General features: G+C 36.2%; 1 protein-coding gene across 1 annotated transcript in view; it reads left to right on the top strand.

The window, feature by feature from the left end:
- The window catches only part of GPD2 (glycerol-3-phosphate dehydrogenase 2 (mitochondrial)), a 144382-nt gene extending 130095 nt beyond the window's left edge, over positions 1–14287 (top strand). Inside the window, exons 14-17 of the mRNA XM_004674642.2 lie at positions 7657–7769; positions 7847–7925; positions 8107–8205; positions 11003–14287. Coding sequence (XP_004674699.1) covers positions 7657–7769; positions 7847–7925; positions 8107–8205; positions 11003–11128 — 417 coding nt within the window. The 3' untranslated portion in view covers positions 11129–14287. The remainder of the gene's footprint in view (positions 1–7656; positions 7770–7846; positions 7926–8106; positions 8206–11002) is intronic.
- Positions 14288–16483: the final 2196 nt, after the last annotated feature.

Genomic DNA, 16483 nt, shown 5'->3' with positions numbered 1-16483 from the left:
TGGTCACCTCCGGGGCAGGTGGGAATCGAACTCATGCGGAAGTGGCTTTAGCTTCTCAGTGCAGTGCTTTAACCCGCTGCGCCACCAGAAAGGGCCCCCATGCATTTATTTAAACAATTATTTTCTCATGGTTCAGCTTCCTTCTCCCTAGTCTTGAACCACTTCCAGTTTGACTCCTTTGCCACTGCTTTGCTGTGTTAATCAGTCACACTCACCAATACCTTCCAAGGTGTTCATTGTACTCTTCAATTCACAGTTCTTATTTGACTCAGCCATATGGTGTCATTTACGTGGTTGATTCTTTCCTTCTTGAACTATTTTCTGCAGTAGTACATGTCTTAGTCAAATTTAGGTTTGCTAGAAAAGAATACCACAGCCTACATAGCTTAAGCAAGTAGTGTTCCTCACAGTGCTAGAGACAAGAGGACTGGGGTGAGGTGCCAGCATGGTTGGATTCTGGTGAGAGCCCTCACTGCCTTTCAGACAGGTGTTTTCTTGTTATATCCTCACATGGAGGGAGGGGGAAGGTAGAAGTGGGAGGTGGGGGGAATTCTCACAGAATTCTTGTTATGAGGACACTAATCCTCTTGAAGATTACCTTCAGTACTCACCTAAACCTAGTTATTAACCAAAAGCCCCATATTCAGTTTGGGCTTCAACATGAATTCCAGGGAACATAATTTAGTCCATAGTACTTGCCTTCTTGGATCTTCTCCTTTGTCCCACAAAGGAGACCTTCCCTTGTCATAGAGATTTTACCTTTTTGTTGCTTAGAGCTAAATCTTTGTATCACATTTGATCTAAACCTATCAGCAAATAATGACTTGAATTCAACCTATGACACAGTCTACTGCTGTCACCCTGATTCAGCCTACCATCATCTACATGGAATATAGCAGTAGCTTCTCTATTACTGATGTCCATGCTTTAACAACTTCATTGTTTCTGCTTAAACATAAACTAGATATTTATTTGTATGTCAATCTGAACTTCAGTGGCAGGGTTGAGTTAGGGAGATAAATCTGAGTTGGTATTTAAGCCACCAAGTTGGGTGAGATCATCTAGAAAGCTTGTAAAGTATATCAAATGGTGCTAATTGGTTTAATAAGATGAGGGCTGATTAAAACTTCCTTTACAGTAAAAACCCTGTCTTTTACTCAGAGAAAAGCCAAAGTCATTACAGTAGTTTACAGACCCTCTGTGATCTGGGCTCTACCTGTCTGGTACCTGGATGGTTCTTCCCATTCATTACTCCCTCCACCGAACAGATAGAATCACAATTCCTATTCAAGCTCCACTAAGCCTTCCACCCGGAATTCTCTCCTCTACTGGTTACTCTACCCTATTGATTCATCTCTAACTGGTCTCTGCTCAGGGAGGCCTTTCTCACCTGACTTCCGTTACAAAATACACCCTACTTCACACCACTATACCACTATTCAAATGGCATCCTCTCCCCAACTTCTCTACTTTTTCTTTCTTTTTTTTTTTTTTTTAAGATTTATTTGTGCACACAGAACTGGGGTACAGGCCAGAGGCTCAGGGGCGGTGAGAGGCTTCACCAGAGACAGAGTGGGCAGCAGAACAGGCAGATCAACAAAGTACACTGCTGAGGGGATCAGTAGGTGGGTCAGGAGAGGTCTGCCGCGCCATGTGGTCACCTCCGGGGCAGGCGGGGATCGAACTCATGCGGAAGTGGCTTTAGCTTCTTAGTGCTGTGCTTTAACCCACTGTGCCACCAGGGAGGGCCTATTTTTCTCTTTAACATCTATTCTGATTGATATATATCATGTATTTAGTTATTTGTTTATTTACTATCTGCATTTCCTCCCAAAAATAAACTCTTCAAAGGAGGAGATATGTTTTTCCTTACTTTCCTCCTACCTACCTCCTCCCTCATTCCCTCCTTTCCTCTCTCCTTTTTTCCCCTTCAGTGCCAAACATATAGAGCCACTATGCAAATGTCTGTTGAATGAGGAAATTACCATTATTGAGCTTGTGTGTCATATACTGAAAGATAAGGACGGACTAGGAATAAGAGTCTATCCCAGTCTGGTGTAGTAGATCTGGATGCCTGTCAGAGTCCCTTGGGAAAGATAGTGAGAAAAGACACATTTTAAGGGCTTTACTTTAGATTACCAGAGGCAGATTCTTCAAGGACTAAACTGATGTCGTTTTTTGTGTTCAGAATCCTTGGGTTCACTCTGGGAAAGGTTTCACCAGAGCTCCCTTTTCAGTGGCACACGGCGAGATTCTCCACGAGACAGAGACTCAGTTATATTTAAAGAGTAAGTTTAGAAAAAGACAGGAGAGGGAAAGACACTTGTATAGGTGCAAGTGGGCAGAAAGAGCTGCCCCAAAAGAGACAGGCTTGCAGAGGGAGAGCCTGCATAGTTGCAGGCAAATGGCCTAAGGAGAGAGCAGCCTCCACTGAGGGAGGTCATTGCAGAAAAGTCCCGGCATGGTCTCTGGCAGGCAAGGAGGCTGCTACCCCACAGAGGGAAAGAGTGGGTGGAAAGAAGCACCTGCATACTCACAGGTGGGCAGTGGAACAGCTGCCCCGTGCTGGTGGAGAGACTGCCCTGATATAGTCAGTTTCTCTTTGGGAGGGGCTCACTCCTTGTGAGCCTAGCGAGAACTGGAGAGGACCGGAGATTTCCTAATGAGCTTTATCTCCATGTCCTTATTTTACCCTTTGGGTCTGAGCTTCAGGCACAGCTCCCAACAGTCTGTTATCTGTTGGGGCCTCTTGGAGACATCCAGGCATCCGGACACCCATTGGTGTCATTGGGCTTTAGTGCCTGAGGACCTTGATTTTATGGCTGTGTCAGTTGCTTCACTAGCCCCTTCTATCTGTCCCCATTGTGCACCTCAATCTTGTGATGCCTCCTCTGCATTCCTTCCTCCATCAAAACCATGAATGCTGCATTTTACTTCTAACTCATTTGATTCTCCTCAAGTAATTGTAGTACAGTGTATGTAGTATACCAATGGTAGAAATCACTTGTTGAGAAAGATCCTTAATCCTAATCACAGCCTTTTCAGGGAAAACCTTTACTCCCATTTTAGAGTTGAATAAACAGGCTCAGAAAGTAAGTCCTGTCTGTGTTCACACAAATAGAAAATCAGAACTGGGACTGGAAAGTAGCTTTCTGCTGTAGAATATATGCTTTTCCCACCCTGCCCTGTTGCCTCTGCATGGGCAAGAGTGGTTTCTAGCTCTTCCACTTGTAGGTTTGGTTGATCAGCTACACACAGAGGCAACACAAGAGAAACTCACTTCTGTGCTACTGCAGCCAATTGTATCTACTCTACAGAGGGGTTGGGGATAATGTGTTCCTGCAGAAGTGGTGGTTTCCAGGGTTTGAATATGCAGGAAGATATGCAGTGCCAGGAATGCAGGTTGTGGGAGGTAGAAAAAAGGAAGAAATTCCTGTAAACTGGTTGTATTTAGCCCTCCAGAGGAAACTAGTTTCACTCAGATCAAATTTTATGAGCAGATTTTATATCTTCAGAATATTCTCCCATTCTTCCCCTGCCCCAAAGTAACAGAAATAAAAGACCTAAAGTTATTACTGAGTATCTGAGACATAGAAGTGTTAATGAGAGCTGTGCACAGTCTAGAGAGAACAAAGGAGAAGGAAAAAAAAGAATTAAAGGTTAGAAAGCTGGACTTCTGAGAAAAGGTTAAAAGCATTGGGATTATTTAACCTGCAAAAGTGAAAGAGGAACAAGGTGATAAATAACACTCTGTAGATGAATTGTGGTTGTTTTTATCAGTCAATACTTAATGAGTGACTTGTATACTGAACATTACAGCAGCTATTTTAGAGGAATAATAAATAGCTCATTGTTTTGAGGATCTTGAAACAAAAATGTGTGGCTACTCCACATAGATACCTTAGAAATGCATGTATATTTTCCAAAATTTAGAGAAATATTTAGAGGAACTAATACTCAAGACCAAATCCAGCCAACTTGGCAAAACAGACTAGGCAGAAAGACTTTGTCTAGGGGGGCTAGGGATTGATAGAGTTGGTGGGAGGCATGGACAGAACAGGACACTATCAGGATGTATTCCACAAAGTATAAATTAATATAGTGGAAGGATATCAAAAGAGTTTGAATTAAACAAATTGAATTAAATAGATGTGAACATTTTCTTCAGTACAAATTAAGTGCCTTTAGAAATGTTTATGTACATTGTCAGTTTCTATAGGGAGACTTACTGAAGACAAGCCCGATGCTCGTTTTGTGTAAAGGTTGGATGAGATGAGAGGAGGGGGACTAGTATTGCTTAGGATGTATTTAGGGAAGGGCTGCTGTGGTATTTGGTAAGGTCAACTTTATAGCTTTCAGACAAAACATATGTTACATTGAGAGGCTTTAAAGAGAAGACCACTTAATTAGATTGAGTTAGTCTCACTGAAAGTAGTTCTTTCAAACGTTCACTTCTATGAGGAGGAAAAATGGGATGTAAATGAAGAAATGGAGTGACTCTAAAGAAGGCCAAGTTGATAAACACCAAGTGTAAAACAGATGGTAGACAAGTGTTCAATACTTGTTGAAAGAGTACCCAGAAATAATATAGGTGTATATAAGTAGTGTCAGGAATTGGCTGAGTGTTGATAAAAATGTAAAAAATACCAAAAAAAAACACACTTTAAAAATTGAAATGAATTCAAATAAAGTCTGTATTGTTGAAGATGACTGGTTCCATATTCTTAAATCCTGGAGAAAAAGGAGAATTCATAGCTTAATAGGACTCTCTCTCTCTGTCAAGGGGAGTGGTTTTTCTGTGTGTGAAAAAAGCAAAACAAATACTGGTAAAATGAAAAAGATATTTAAATAGGGGGCTTATCTTTGTGCCAGCCCAGAAAAATTATACCTAAGGGCAGATGGGATTATTTAACTACTGTTGCACTTTAAAAGTTGTGACAAATAGGATCAGAGTCAGAAGACAGAAGGTGGGCAAATATAGTACCATAAAGGGAGACAAGGGAAAAATATACTTAGTAACCTATAAATCTGTGGCTTTAGCATCAATATTGGGCAGTTTTTTTACATTGTGGCATTTTAAGTTTGTTTTACCGGCATTTAGCAAGAAGTGTAGTGATCACTAGAAGCTAGTAAAAGTCATTTCAAAAAAGATCATTTCAGATATCTCATTTTCTTTTCAGAAAGAGCAATAAGATTGTCAGATTAGGGAAACATCATAGACATAAAGTATTTGGATTCCATAAAGCATTTTGTGAAACTCCAAGTGATATTTTTCTAAATGATAGATTTGTGACTATTCAAATGAGCACTGTTGGACACAGCAGAGAGCTGTGGTAGCAGGCCATAAGGACTCTGTTCTGATTCTTGACTTAGGGAAGGTCAACCTTGACCTAGGTTCAGGTGCTTAGATTATAGTATTGATGGTGTGTGTCTTTGGTGTACCAATAACCAGAAACTGAAGGGAAGGTAGATGTTTGATAATAAATTGATGCAGCTGGTGAAATGTCATTAGGTATAATTTAATAGAGATAATTGGCAAACCTTACATTAGATAGAAAAACAACTGCATCCATTCAACATTGATTTGACAATGCTTACAATAGCACATGCAGAAAAGAAATAATGGTTTTTGTTAACAGTGAATGCATAGTATTTACTAGTGGATCATGGGTACCCCTAAAGGCAATTGCAGTCTTAAGGTGCATTAATGAAATTATACCTCTGGGTTGATGAAGGTGATTATCTACTTGCCAGATCTCTGTTAGAAAATTGGATTTATTCTAAAAATTGTACTATATGACAGACCAATAGTGTGTGAAATAAATTATCCAACACAGTAAAAGTATTTGTAATCACATCTTATACAGAAGAGGAGTTTTAGACTTAAAGAAGACCTTCAAGAGTAAAACACAGGGTCCTATCCTTGAATATTTGTTATGCTGTCATATGGGTAGAAAAATCATTAGGCTTTAAGAAGATATGACTTTGAGGAAGTTTTGCCAACCCACAAGGAATTGGAGGAATTGCAAAGAGGTGGATTAATTTCAACATAAAACTTTTCAGCGAATGGAATAGGGACTACTTTTTATGGCACTGAGTTTTTTCTCTATGTGTATAGTTCTTCTTTAGGTGAAAACTTCATACTTCCATTTTTGGAGGGAAAGATGTTGTAAAGAAAGTATGGAGAATTTGGAGCAATCTGGAAAATTTTACAGTTTTTTAAACTTTTTTATTCTGCTATGTAAATACATTAAGAAAGAGTACCTATGGTATCTAATTTCTAAGAGAAAAGAAAATTAAACATGATAGTCACAGGAAAAACGGGTCTTCCTAACAAACAGGCTTAAAAGGATTTGTTATTGACATAAGTAGAAACATATAAACACATTTCATACAAGTGTGTGTATCATTGCTTTATTTCCTTTAACATTGGCACTGTGACGCAGACCAGATTTTGAAAACCACTGATTTAGTAAGATTCTTTGATGGGGAATCTGGAGAATTTAAGACTTTTACTAGTCAGCTTTTTCTAAATTATACTATATAAAAAATATGTTAAACACTGATATTCTACTTATACTTCATAAAAGCAGGTTGTTAGTTGCTGGGACTCTTCTCTGTGTTCCTGATTGAATTCTGGTTCCTAATTCATGCACTCCTCTGACACAGGAACAACAGGCTAAACAAAACTGTGCAGTTGCTTTTAAAGCTTTAACTCAAAAACACCATATATTACATCCATTCATGTTGGCCAAAGAAGTCACATGCCCAAGCTCAGATCAGTGTGACTGAGCAGTATATGGAGTGAGTGTGTGTGTGTACACATTAAATGTGTGTGTGTAAAAGGGAGAAAAGATAATTATGAGCTGTACAAAGTCATTTTGGGTGCCCTTAATATGAGAAATGGCATGATGAAAACTGAGAAAGTGCATGTTCTCAACAAGAGTGTAAGTTGAGGCTGGGGATTGAATGAGGACAGCTTGGGACAGCTTGTTTCTTCTCAACTGTGAGAACTTTTAGTATTAAAGTGACAAAATTTCAGAGTAACTAGTACCATGATGTCTGTCTTGATCACTTCGTGCTAGCAGTTGTTCTGTTCCTAAACATCTTCACTTTTAATTGCTTTTTAATACAAAATCACAAAGATTTGGTTATGTAAATTTTACTAGTCAATATTGTGGGAGAATAACAGTTAAATAACAAATTAAGAAACAAAATAATCAAACATGCAATAGCATAAATGACTCTCAGAATCATTATGCTGTGTGAAAGTAGTTAAACACAAAAGACTATCTACCATATGAACCCTCTTATGTAAAATTCTAGAAAAGGCAAAACTCTAGTGACAGAAAGCAGATCACTGGTCGCCTAGGACAGAGGTTAGATGACGGGATCCCCTATATATATGTGGAAGCTTTTTTAGAGTGATAGCTGTGTTTTGTAGCTTGATCTTTATAGCATATATACCAGTTATATACCTAAAATAAATGAATTTTAATGAATGCAAATTAAGCTTCAACAAAACTGGAAGAAATAAATGTGCTGTTCAGATAAATGAAGATGAGTCTCTTTTTAGAAGACCAAAAGATGGAAACAGAAAAATTTAGTTAATAATTCTTTCCATATATCTTTGAAATTTGTGTGTCTGTGTTTTAGGAAGAACTTGAAACAGCCAGGAAGTTTCTGTATTATGAAATGGGCTATAAATCTCGATCAGAACAGCTAACAGATCGCTCTGAAATTAGTCTCCTGCCTTCAGACATTGACAGGTAATTCTAATAACTTTCTCTCTCTTTTTCTTCATGTGCTTAAATATGTTTTTTCATTATTTGATACTGTGTTCCAGGTATAAGAAGAGATTTCATAAGTTTGATGCAGACCAAAAAGGTTTTATTACCATTGTTGATGTTCAGCGTGTGTTAGAGGTAATAAATTTTTTTGGTACAATATCTTTATCAACAGAATATAAAGAAAATACTAGATTTTTTTCCTCTATTATTTTCTATGGGTAGTATTTATTTTAAACTTTGAAAGATTGGTAACATTAATAAATGGCATACATTTCTTTTAACTTGACCTCTCCTCCTGTGCATTTTTCAAATTTAGAGTATCAATGTCCAAATGGATGAAAATACACTACATGAAATTCTGAATGAAGTAGATTTGAACAAAAACGGACAAGTTGAACTCAATGAATTTTTGCAGGTGAGTTATGGTGAAAATAGGCAAGTATATTTGCTTTCTGTCTTTTGGCTGTCAATGGAGAGTCAGTAATGTATTTTTAACTCCCTATTGGTGTCCCTTCGGCTTGAAAGAGAAAAAGATGAAAGCTTGAAACTAGCAACAGTTGATACATCTTTCTTGAAGAAAGGCTCTAAGGGTCCTTCTTTCTTTTTGTAAGACATATTCTGTATGTTGGGTAATATACATTAAATTCAAATTAATTGTTGCTTAAAGGAATGAATTAGAAGTAGGCTTTAAAAAAATACCATGGAATACCACTGCTGGACCTCTCTGCTAGTTTATAGAGAGGCAACACTATTTCAAATATAGAATGTAAATTTCTTAGGGATGAAGTCTTAAAAAAGTTGCAGTTATATTCATCTGAGAGGCATATTCACTTGAAACATGACTATTATATTCTTATATTATAAAAAACTGGAAAAGCAAATGAAAGGAAACCTGTATTCTAGGGTCAAGATTATTTAATTCAAGCAATTCTGTTTCAACTTAACAAGGCTCAATTTAATTGTAACCATGAAGGGAATAAATTCTGTTACTTTACATTGAAACTGGATGCCACTAGTCAGTCATTCCTTAAAACTTCCTTTAAAGAAAGAAATTCAACAAGCCCATACATTATTTGTAGCTGCCCATAGGATTCTGATCATATGAAGAATGTATTGGTTTCCAAGCAGCTATGTTTTTTCTGCAGTGTTTCGTGGGCAGGTATTTCAAATGAATGCCAGGTCTTGCTGCACCATGGCAATGATGAATGCTGAACATGAAATAAATTAATGCTGGGGATTTTGGTCAATGTCAGCCCTTTCTTCACTGTGTCAAGTTAAACAAACAAGATCAAGGCAAAGGAAATGGTAATTGTCTCTCTGGAGATGAGCTGCAGATAAGAGCATTGTTGAATCTAAATGCAGAAAATTTTCGCAGGTTGTGTCCAGCATTACAAAAAAGAATGTTTAGTTCTTTAGCTTACTGTTCAACTAAATGCACATTTTAAATTGAGTTTAAAATTTATACTTGGGAATTAGAAACTGTTTAATACATCCTTTTGTCTTTTTTTTTCCCTTGAGAATATTACTCATGTTCATATTTAAAAAATTTTTCTTCAAAGAAATAGCTTCTGCTTCATTTGTTGTTTGTTGTAAATAAACAACAGCTTTAATGGTTGAAAGACCTGGGGTTGTAGAAACAGCAAGAATCTAATTTTATGGATATATTGTTTGGTTGGGATTTTAAGTAATTTTCTTGAGCACAGTAGAGTTAAACTCAGAAAACAATTTAGACCATATGTAGGTTATTTATTGTAGTTTTTTAATAATTAAGAATGTCTTCTAGAATTCTAAATGGAAGGAACTATTCATGTTTGTAAGTACAAAGTACAGTATAATTTTCAACTTAAAAATGCTGAGCATATTTCTCATGAAATATATGCTCAACTGTTACTTTTTCCCTTTTAATATGTTTTCAAATATAAATGTAATATTTAAAGGAAACTGGGCTAGTCACATAATGTTTACGGGTAAAGAAAAAACTGGGTCTGTCGCTTTTATTAGCGTTGATAAACTTTGAAGGTCTTCATGAAATCAGAGGCAAAGCGATGAACAATGAATTGTTCTGTCTTTAGATGTCAGCGTTCCTTCCTTGTTACCATTTGTCATATGGAAAGTGCATTTTCAGGTTTTTTAAAAATAAAGTTTTTTTCTTTTCTGATGATTCAAAACCTAAATTTATCCCATTAAGCACCTTTTTGAACATAGACCTGGTTTTTCAGTGATCCTCATGGAAGAATCCTGCGTGGTGACATGACTTTATTTTTCAGCTTTAATGACACTTCTGCATGTAGAGTCCATCTCTAATCAGCAATAGCTTGTGAAACAGCTTTTAATAAGGTCATGCAATTCTGATCCAGCCCCTTGGCAGATGCCATTTTAAAGAAATGTATCTATGTAGGCTAAAAGCTATAACCCTAAACATATTTTGAGGATCATTATCTACTTCTGGTGAATGACTAGATCAATTCTTTTTAAAATAAATAAAGAAAATTGGGGAGGTGAGATTGAGAAAAGCAAATGGTTAAAACCATATCAGCTTGAAAAGAAAAAAAAAGTCCCCATGCTCATAATTGCAAAGTGCCTTCCAGATTAAAGGCCTTTGCCTGCTGACTGCATGTAATTTCAAGACTAATTCTGGTTTTATCCATTGGATAAAAATGAATTAGCTAAAATCTGGGCTGTGGAGTGCTCTTAATTCTTAAGGTAGATCGCTGGGTCCATTTTCAAGTACTTAAATATAAATTACTTTAAAAAGTCTTTAAGGAATTTGGATTTAAGGGACTTGAAGTTGTCAAGTACAGTAACACTAAAAAAAGAGTAGTTAAATATAGGTCATGGCTTGTCTTTCTTCAATCCCTGAGATTCCTTTTTAAGATTTTTAAATGGAATTAGAGATCCAATATTTGTGTTGCTAAAAAAAGAAGAAATTGTGACCTGAACACATGAAGGAACACAAAAGTGGTGCTTGTGATCTGCAATTCAAGGTAGACTGCGATGCTAGATGGATGTAGTTTTTGCAGCAGTGTTGAAAAGTGCTGTGCTTTTTCCCCTTTTTGAAATGTTCAAAAATATGTGTTTGCACTATAGGACTTGCTATACTTTTTGATGAAGCTCTTAATTACCTCTGCCTGCTGCAAGGAAACTTTTAAAATGTGGGGGGAGGGGGGGGGAAGCTGGCCTACCTCCTGACTCTTGCCTATTTTCTTTTTCAGCTGATGAGTGCTATTCAGAAAGGAAGGGTGTCTGGGAGCCGGCTTGCTATATTAATGAAAACTGCAGAGGAAAACCTTGATAGAAGAGTTCCCATTCCAGTGGACCGAAGTTGTGGAGGCTTGTGAGTCTGAGCAGTAAATCCACAATCAACAAATATAGGAACAACAAATCATCATGGAACAGCCAGAGATGACTTAATACCACTCCAGAATAGTGGATATGCATAGCTGCCTTTTTTTTTTTTTAACACTGGGAAACATTCCAAAGCTTTAGGATGTCAGTGTATATCCTTTATTTGTATTTCCCATTCAACCTAGCTTCCAAAAAGTGGATTTTATCTTCTTTTCCCTCATTTTCAATGCACACTGATTTAATGTTTTGCATTCATTTTGTGATCTATTTGAGTGGACATGCTCCCTTTGGTTTGTTTATTCATTTATTCTAAATCAGTTCTAGAGGCAGAGTATTTTGACAGAAACTGAAAAAAAAGAAGCTGGAAAATTTTGTGATGTGCACAAAACTCTAGACAATAAGCTTGTATATAGTTACTTCTTAAAAAAAATAGGCAAACTATTGAAGTGCTTCTGGAGACTTGTCAGCCTCCTCTCTGATCTGTCTGCCTTCCCTATCCAAACAATATTGCATAATTTTATATCTAGAGCATGACTGGCAAAACTGGAAGGAGAAAAAATAGTTTAGATCTTAACAGGAGCAAGACTTAAGGAAAAAATCTGAAAGCTACCAGAATCACAGGTATAAGATAAGGATAGCAGTGACATTTGCTGAGAGTTACAGGGATAGGTTCATTTCAGCAATTCATTCCCACCACCTCCCATCCCCCTTGCTGGTTTTTCTTTGACTATTATAGTTGCCAGAAATATCTGCTTTTCTTACTTTAAAACCAGTATTTAAGTGGCAAGTTGGATATAATAGGATGAAACTAAATTTCTCAAATCTATTGATAGTAATGAATTTAAGGAGTTAAAATCATGTTGTATACCTACATAAGATAACACACTTTTCAATTCCCCAACATTCTAAATAAACCTTGTAACATGTGATACTGTCAGACATGCTATATCGCTCAGTTAATTTGGGGGAGTATTTATAAACAGATATTAAAACAAAAAGCAATAGTCTTTAGTTAACTGTAATTGTCTGTAGAAAGGTACAACACTGCAATATTCGAGATTATATGGTTTCTTAAAGACTTTGACCTCCAAGGTTGTCCATCAACCAAAGTGAAAAAGAAAACCACCCACTACACCCTGCCCCAAATACACAGAGACACACAAAAACAAAACCAAAAATCTGCACTGAATTTAACAAATTTAAAAAGTGAATTTGATAATTCTTTTGCAATATTTTTGGTAGCATTTTAACTAGTCAGCTGAATTATTTATTGTGCTTCCTCTGCTGAAGTTAGCTACCTATTTTTGGTTTTTTGAAATCAGGTTTATATAATTGGAAATGTAACCCTTATTGAATGGCAGTTTGTCATTGAGCAAACTTGAGGTCTTTGTTTTTTAAACTGGTCAAGTACTTTTGTGTTATTTCTATTTATGTCAACACAGTAGAGTATCTTTGTGTCTCATTCAAGTGACATATGAATCTGTTATGTCATAATAGAAACACTGGAGATTCGCTCACTCACCTAAGCATCCTCCCCCTCAACATCTCAAATAAACAGGGACTGCAAGGAAAGATCACATTTTAACTCTGTGTTTTTAAATGGAGTTTCAACTTGCCACTTCTTGAAGGGGAACCTAAAACAAAGCTGGTGATGCTCCCAGGGATCACTGTGAATTTTTTCTTTCTAGGTGTGAATATTTGCACTGTTTTTTTTTTTTTAATCATTATTATTTTAATAAATGGGAGTATGTGGCTTTGTAAATCAGTAATTTTCTATCAAGACAAAAAGTCATTGTTTAGAACTCACTGACAATCTGTGGAAGAGCTGTCTTTTAGAACATCTCAAATGAAGTACCACAAAATTGTACATTTGTGTTCTTTCTTTCTCTCTTTCTAGTTAGATCAAGATAACGATGACTTGTAACCTCCCTGAATCTATTACAGTAGGGTCTGGGCCTATAATCTGACTGGCCTGGGCAGAGCTGCATTGTAAACAGGCCTGGTCTGTGCACGCTTTGCTACGAATGAAGTTCCTTTAAGGACAAAGAAAAGTACACTTTTCTTCTTTTGAGCATATCTGCTTTTGCTTAAAACCTGCTAATTCTAAAACATACGCTCCTTCACCAATCCTAGAGACTTGTCTTAGAAATGAGCTGATTCCAAATCTTTGTGTGAATAAAGCACCCCTCATTTTTCTGTAAGTTCTTAATTAAACCTGTACATTCTTTGTACCTGATTTCAGAAAAGGAGACAAGAAATGGGGGGATAAGCCCCTTTGGAAAGCATTTTAAGTGTAAATGGGTATTTTTTTTTCTTTCTACATAAATGCGGTATTAGATGATTGTACTGGCTTGGGGGAATCCAATCACATGATTTGTTTCGAGAACCTTTAAGGGGATTCAGGTGAAAGAACCCCCATCTGTGGTGGAGAGTTGGCTGCTCCTTTAAATAGCCCCTACCACAGTCTGAACCACAATGATAATGCTGGGTGACTTGTTAAGTCAGGGTTGTCTGCCGCACATCCATCATGCTGCTTGCAGTATTCTTGCCCTCTGTTTATACTGAGTAACTTTGGAGTTTCTACTATGAAATGCATGCTCAATCTTCTGCTCTAGTCTAGCTTTGTTTTGTCTTTTTTCCCCCAAAATATGTGGCTTCCTCTTTTGTACGACAAAAATTTCATTCTTTAATAAACATGTTGTAAGACTGATCATTGATCTTACTTCCTTTTTTTATGTATTTGAAAAGATTTTTGGCATATGAATGTACTAATATTGAAGTCAGTGACACTCTAACTTGCACTGTTTCTCATTGTCAACCCTTTTTAGGGTGTTTAAAAAAATGACTGTTTTTAAAGAATATCAAATATAAACCCAGGCCTGGGCTAGATATGCATACTGCATGTTTTCATATGTGGCACTTTTATGTATTGTGTTGGATTATTGTTCTAGATTGGACTGTTAAATACTATGTTTGAGGCTGGATTGTCATTTTTATAACTGTCTTGGTGTTTTATCGCCATTATTTATTACTTTTGATATACAGAATGAGCTGCATGCATTTATAGAGCAATAAGAGGGTGTATTTAATGTGCCTTGTTTTTAACTGAATAGAACTGAAAGCATGAATCAATAAAACTGATTAAAATGGTCCATTTGCTGGCATTTTGATGTTACTTGCAGTTAGAGAAATAACTTTGATTACTGTGAAGTTAAAAAAGTTTAAAAATATTTTCACAAGTTATAGTTTTAATGACACTGATGTGTTAATTCTTTTAGCTTGGAAGTTTGTAGTTTTATCTCAAAAGTGAATCTCTACATAGATAGATATAAGTTTATGAGACTGTCAGAATTATTTGTATTAATTTGTTGCTGGAGCCTTTAGGGCACAACTTCTGTATTCTTACAATCCTATTCTAAAATTACATTCATCCTATTACAACTCTGTTGAATTTTTTTTCCCCCTTTCCCTTTTTTTTTTTTTTTTGAAACCAGAGCCTTTCAGCCTGAGCGTTCCCAGGCACACTGATGAATTTTATCATAACTAAAATCAATAGAAATGAATGGGAAAGATTACATAATCCATTTTGATCATCTTACATGTCAAGTTAGTGCAGGGTTGCCAAGCGTTGATAAATGCTCTGACAGAAAAAATGCTATATATTTTCATTGTCAGTAAATCAGTAAAGCTGTTATCAGTTTTAACACAAATTTTATAATGGCCATGTTATTTTATAGGTCTCAACTGACAATGTATATAGAATATGTTCTCCATTTGTGGGTTCCATGCTCTGTCTCCTGGTCTCGCAGGCTCAAAGGCATGCATGAGCTTTTGAAGTTTCTTTGAAATTATTTGGAAAACATCACAGCCATGATTCTCAGGCAGACTCATAACAATAAATTGTTCAGGGTTTGTAAATATATATATGCATGTGTATATATATACACACACACACGTATATATGCATATGTATAGATATATGATAAACAGATATATATATATGTATAAATATAGATATATATGTATGATGCATATATATACATGTAGATACCTATATATGTATATATTATTGTAAACTATGTATATATAGCAGCTCAAAATACTTTGATCTAGCTGTTCAAATTTACCAGTACTTTAAAATTTTTTGACATGAATTTTGTGAAAGTACATTGCTCCCAGTTGCCAAAATGCATAAAACTGATGGTAATCAAAATAGAGAAGTAGATAATAGCATCAATATTTTGCAAATTTTATACATACTGCATCATCACCACTGTGAGAGTTTGCCTCCTCATGATGAGAGTATTTTGGATAGGTGATGGAGTTGATAAGTCTTTTGTGCAGGTATTTTGTACTTTAGGTCTCTAATTAGCTCACTAACTTAGAAAGTACATGACCTAACATGATGTATATGAGCCATGACAATACCAAAAATAGTCCTACAGGTCATGTGCTAAGAAAAAAATTTTTGTTGCAAAATCAATATCTTTTCACTTAAATACTTGACCCAAAAGATAAGATTTATTTGATCTAAACAAAACATGACTTAGCAAAATTTTAAGAGCTACCTTCTATTTCCTATATTTGACATTGGATTTCTTTGCTCAGCAAATCCTACCATTGGTTCCTTTTAGTTAACTTCATTCACACTGGAGTAACTTGAGACTGTGGAGGTTAAGGTACATATCCCATAGTCCTCGACAATATATGATGTCTCATTGGAATAGGGGATGAGTCTTGTCATGCCACCTTAGCCATTTGAACATGGCAACTAGTACCACTGTTTCCTCCTGTCTCTGAAACTTCTGAGTTCACTGTCATGTCTTATGTGCATTACCTACTCCAGTAGTCCAGGCAGTACGGGTAACGTCAGCAGCACCCAGGATCACATCTTCATTGGTTCTGCTAGTTTTCCTTTAAGTGTGTTGTCACAAGGAGTAGAGGAGTGTAAAAATTTTCTTTTTTTCCCTTTTCTTCCTGGTTGCTATATTTAAAAAAAAAAAAAATCTTTTGAGAGACTCTTGGAGACTGCTTTTTCATAGCTAAAGGATTTCTTTGTTTTAAACTTACAGTGAAACTGGGTCTAACTTTCTGTGATTTTAAAAAATTAATCTAACTTATATGTATTTGATTTTGCTTTAGAAGCTAGTTTCCTCTGTTTGTTTAAGTGATCTAAACATAATCAGCTTCACCAGCATATCACTTTACTTTAATCTGACCTTAATGCTTTCTTTTAAGCTAGCAGTTCCATTTCAGCTGCCTCTTCCTTCTAAGGTCTTAGTGTAAACAGCTGTTATTTCTTTTTAATTTGTGGTTGGTTAACAATTTTTCTCTCCTTTGCTTAAAAT

This window comes from Condylura cristata, unplaced genomic scaffold (genome assembly GCF_000260355.1).
Source record: "Condylura cristata isolate star-nosed mole 26May11 unplaced genomic scaffold, ConCri1.0 scaffold00002, whole genome shotgun sequence".
Taxonomy (NCBI): Eukaryota; Metazoa; Chordata; class Mammalia; order Eulipotyphla; family Talpidae; genus Condylura; species Condylura cristata.
This window is presented reverse-complemented; position numbering and strand designations above follow the sequence as displayed.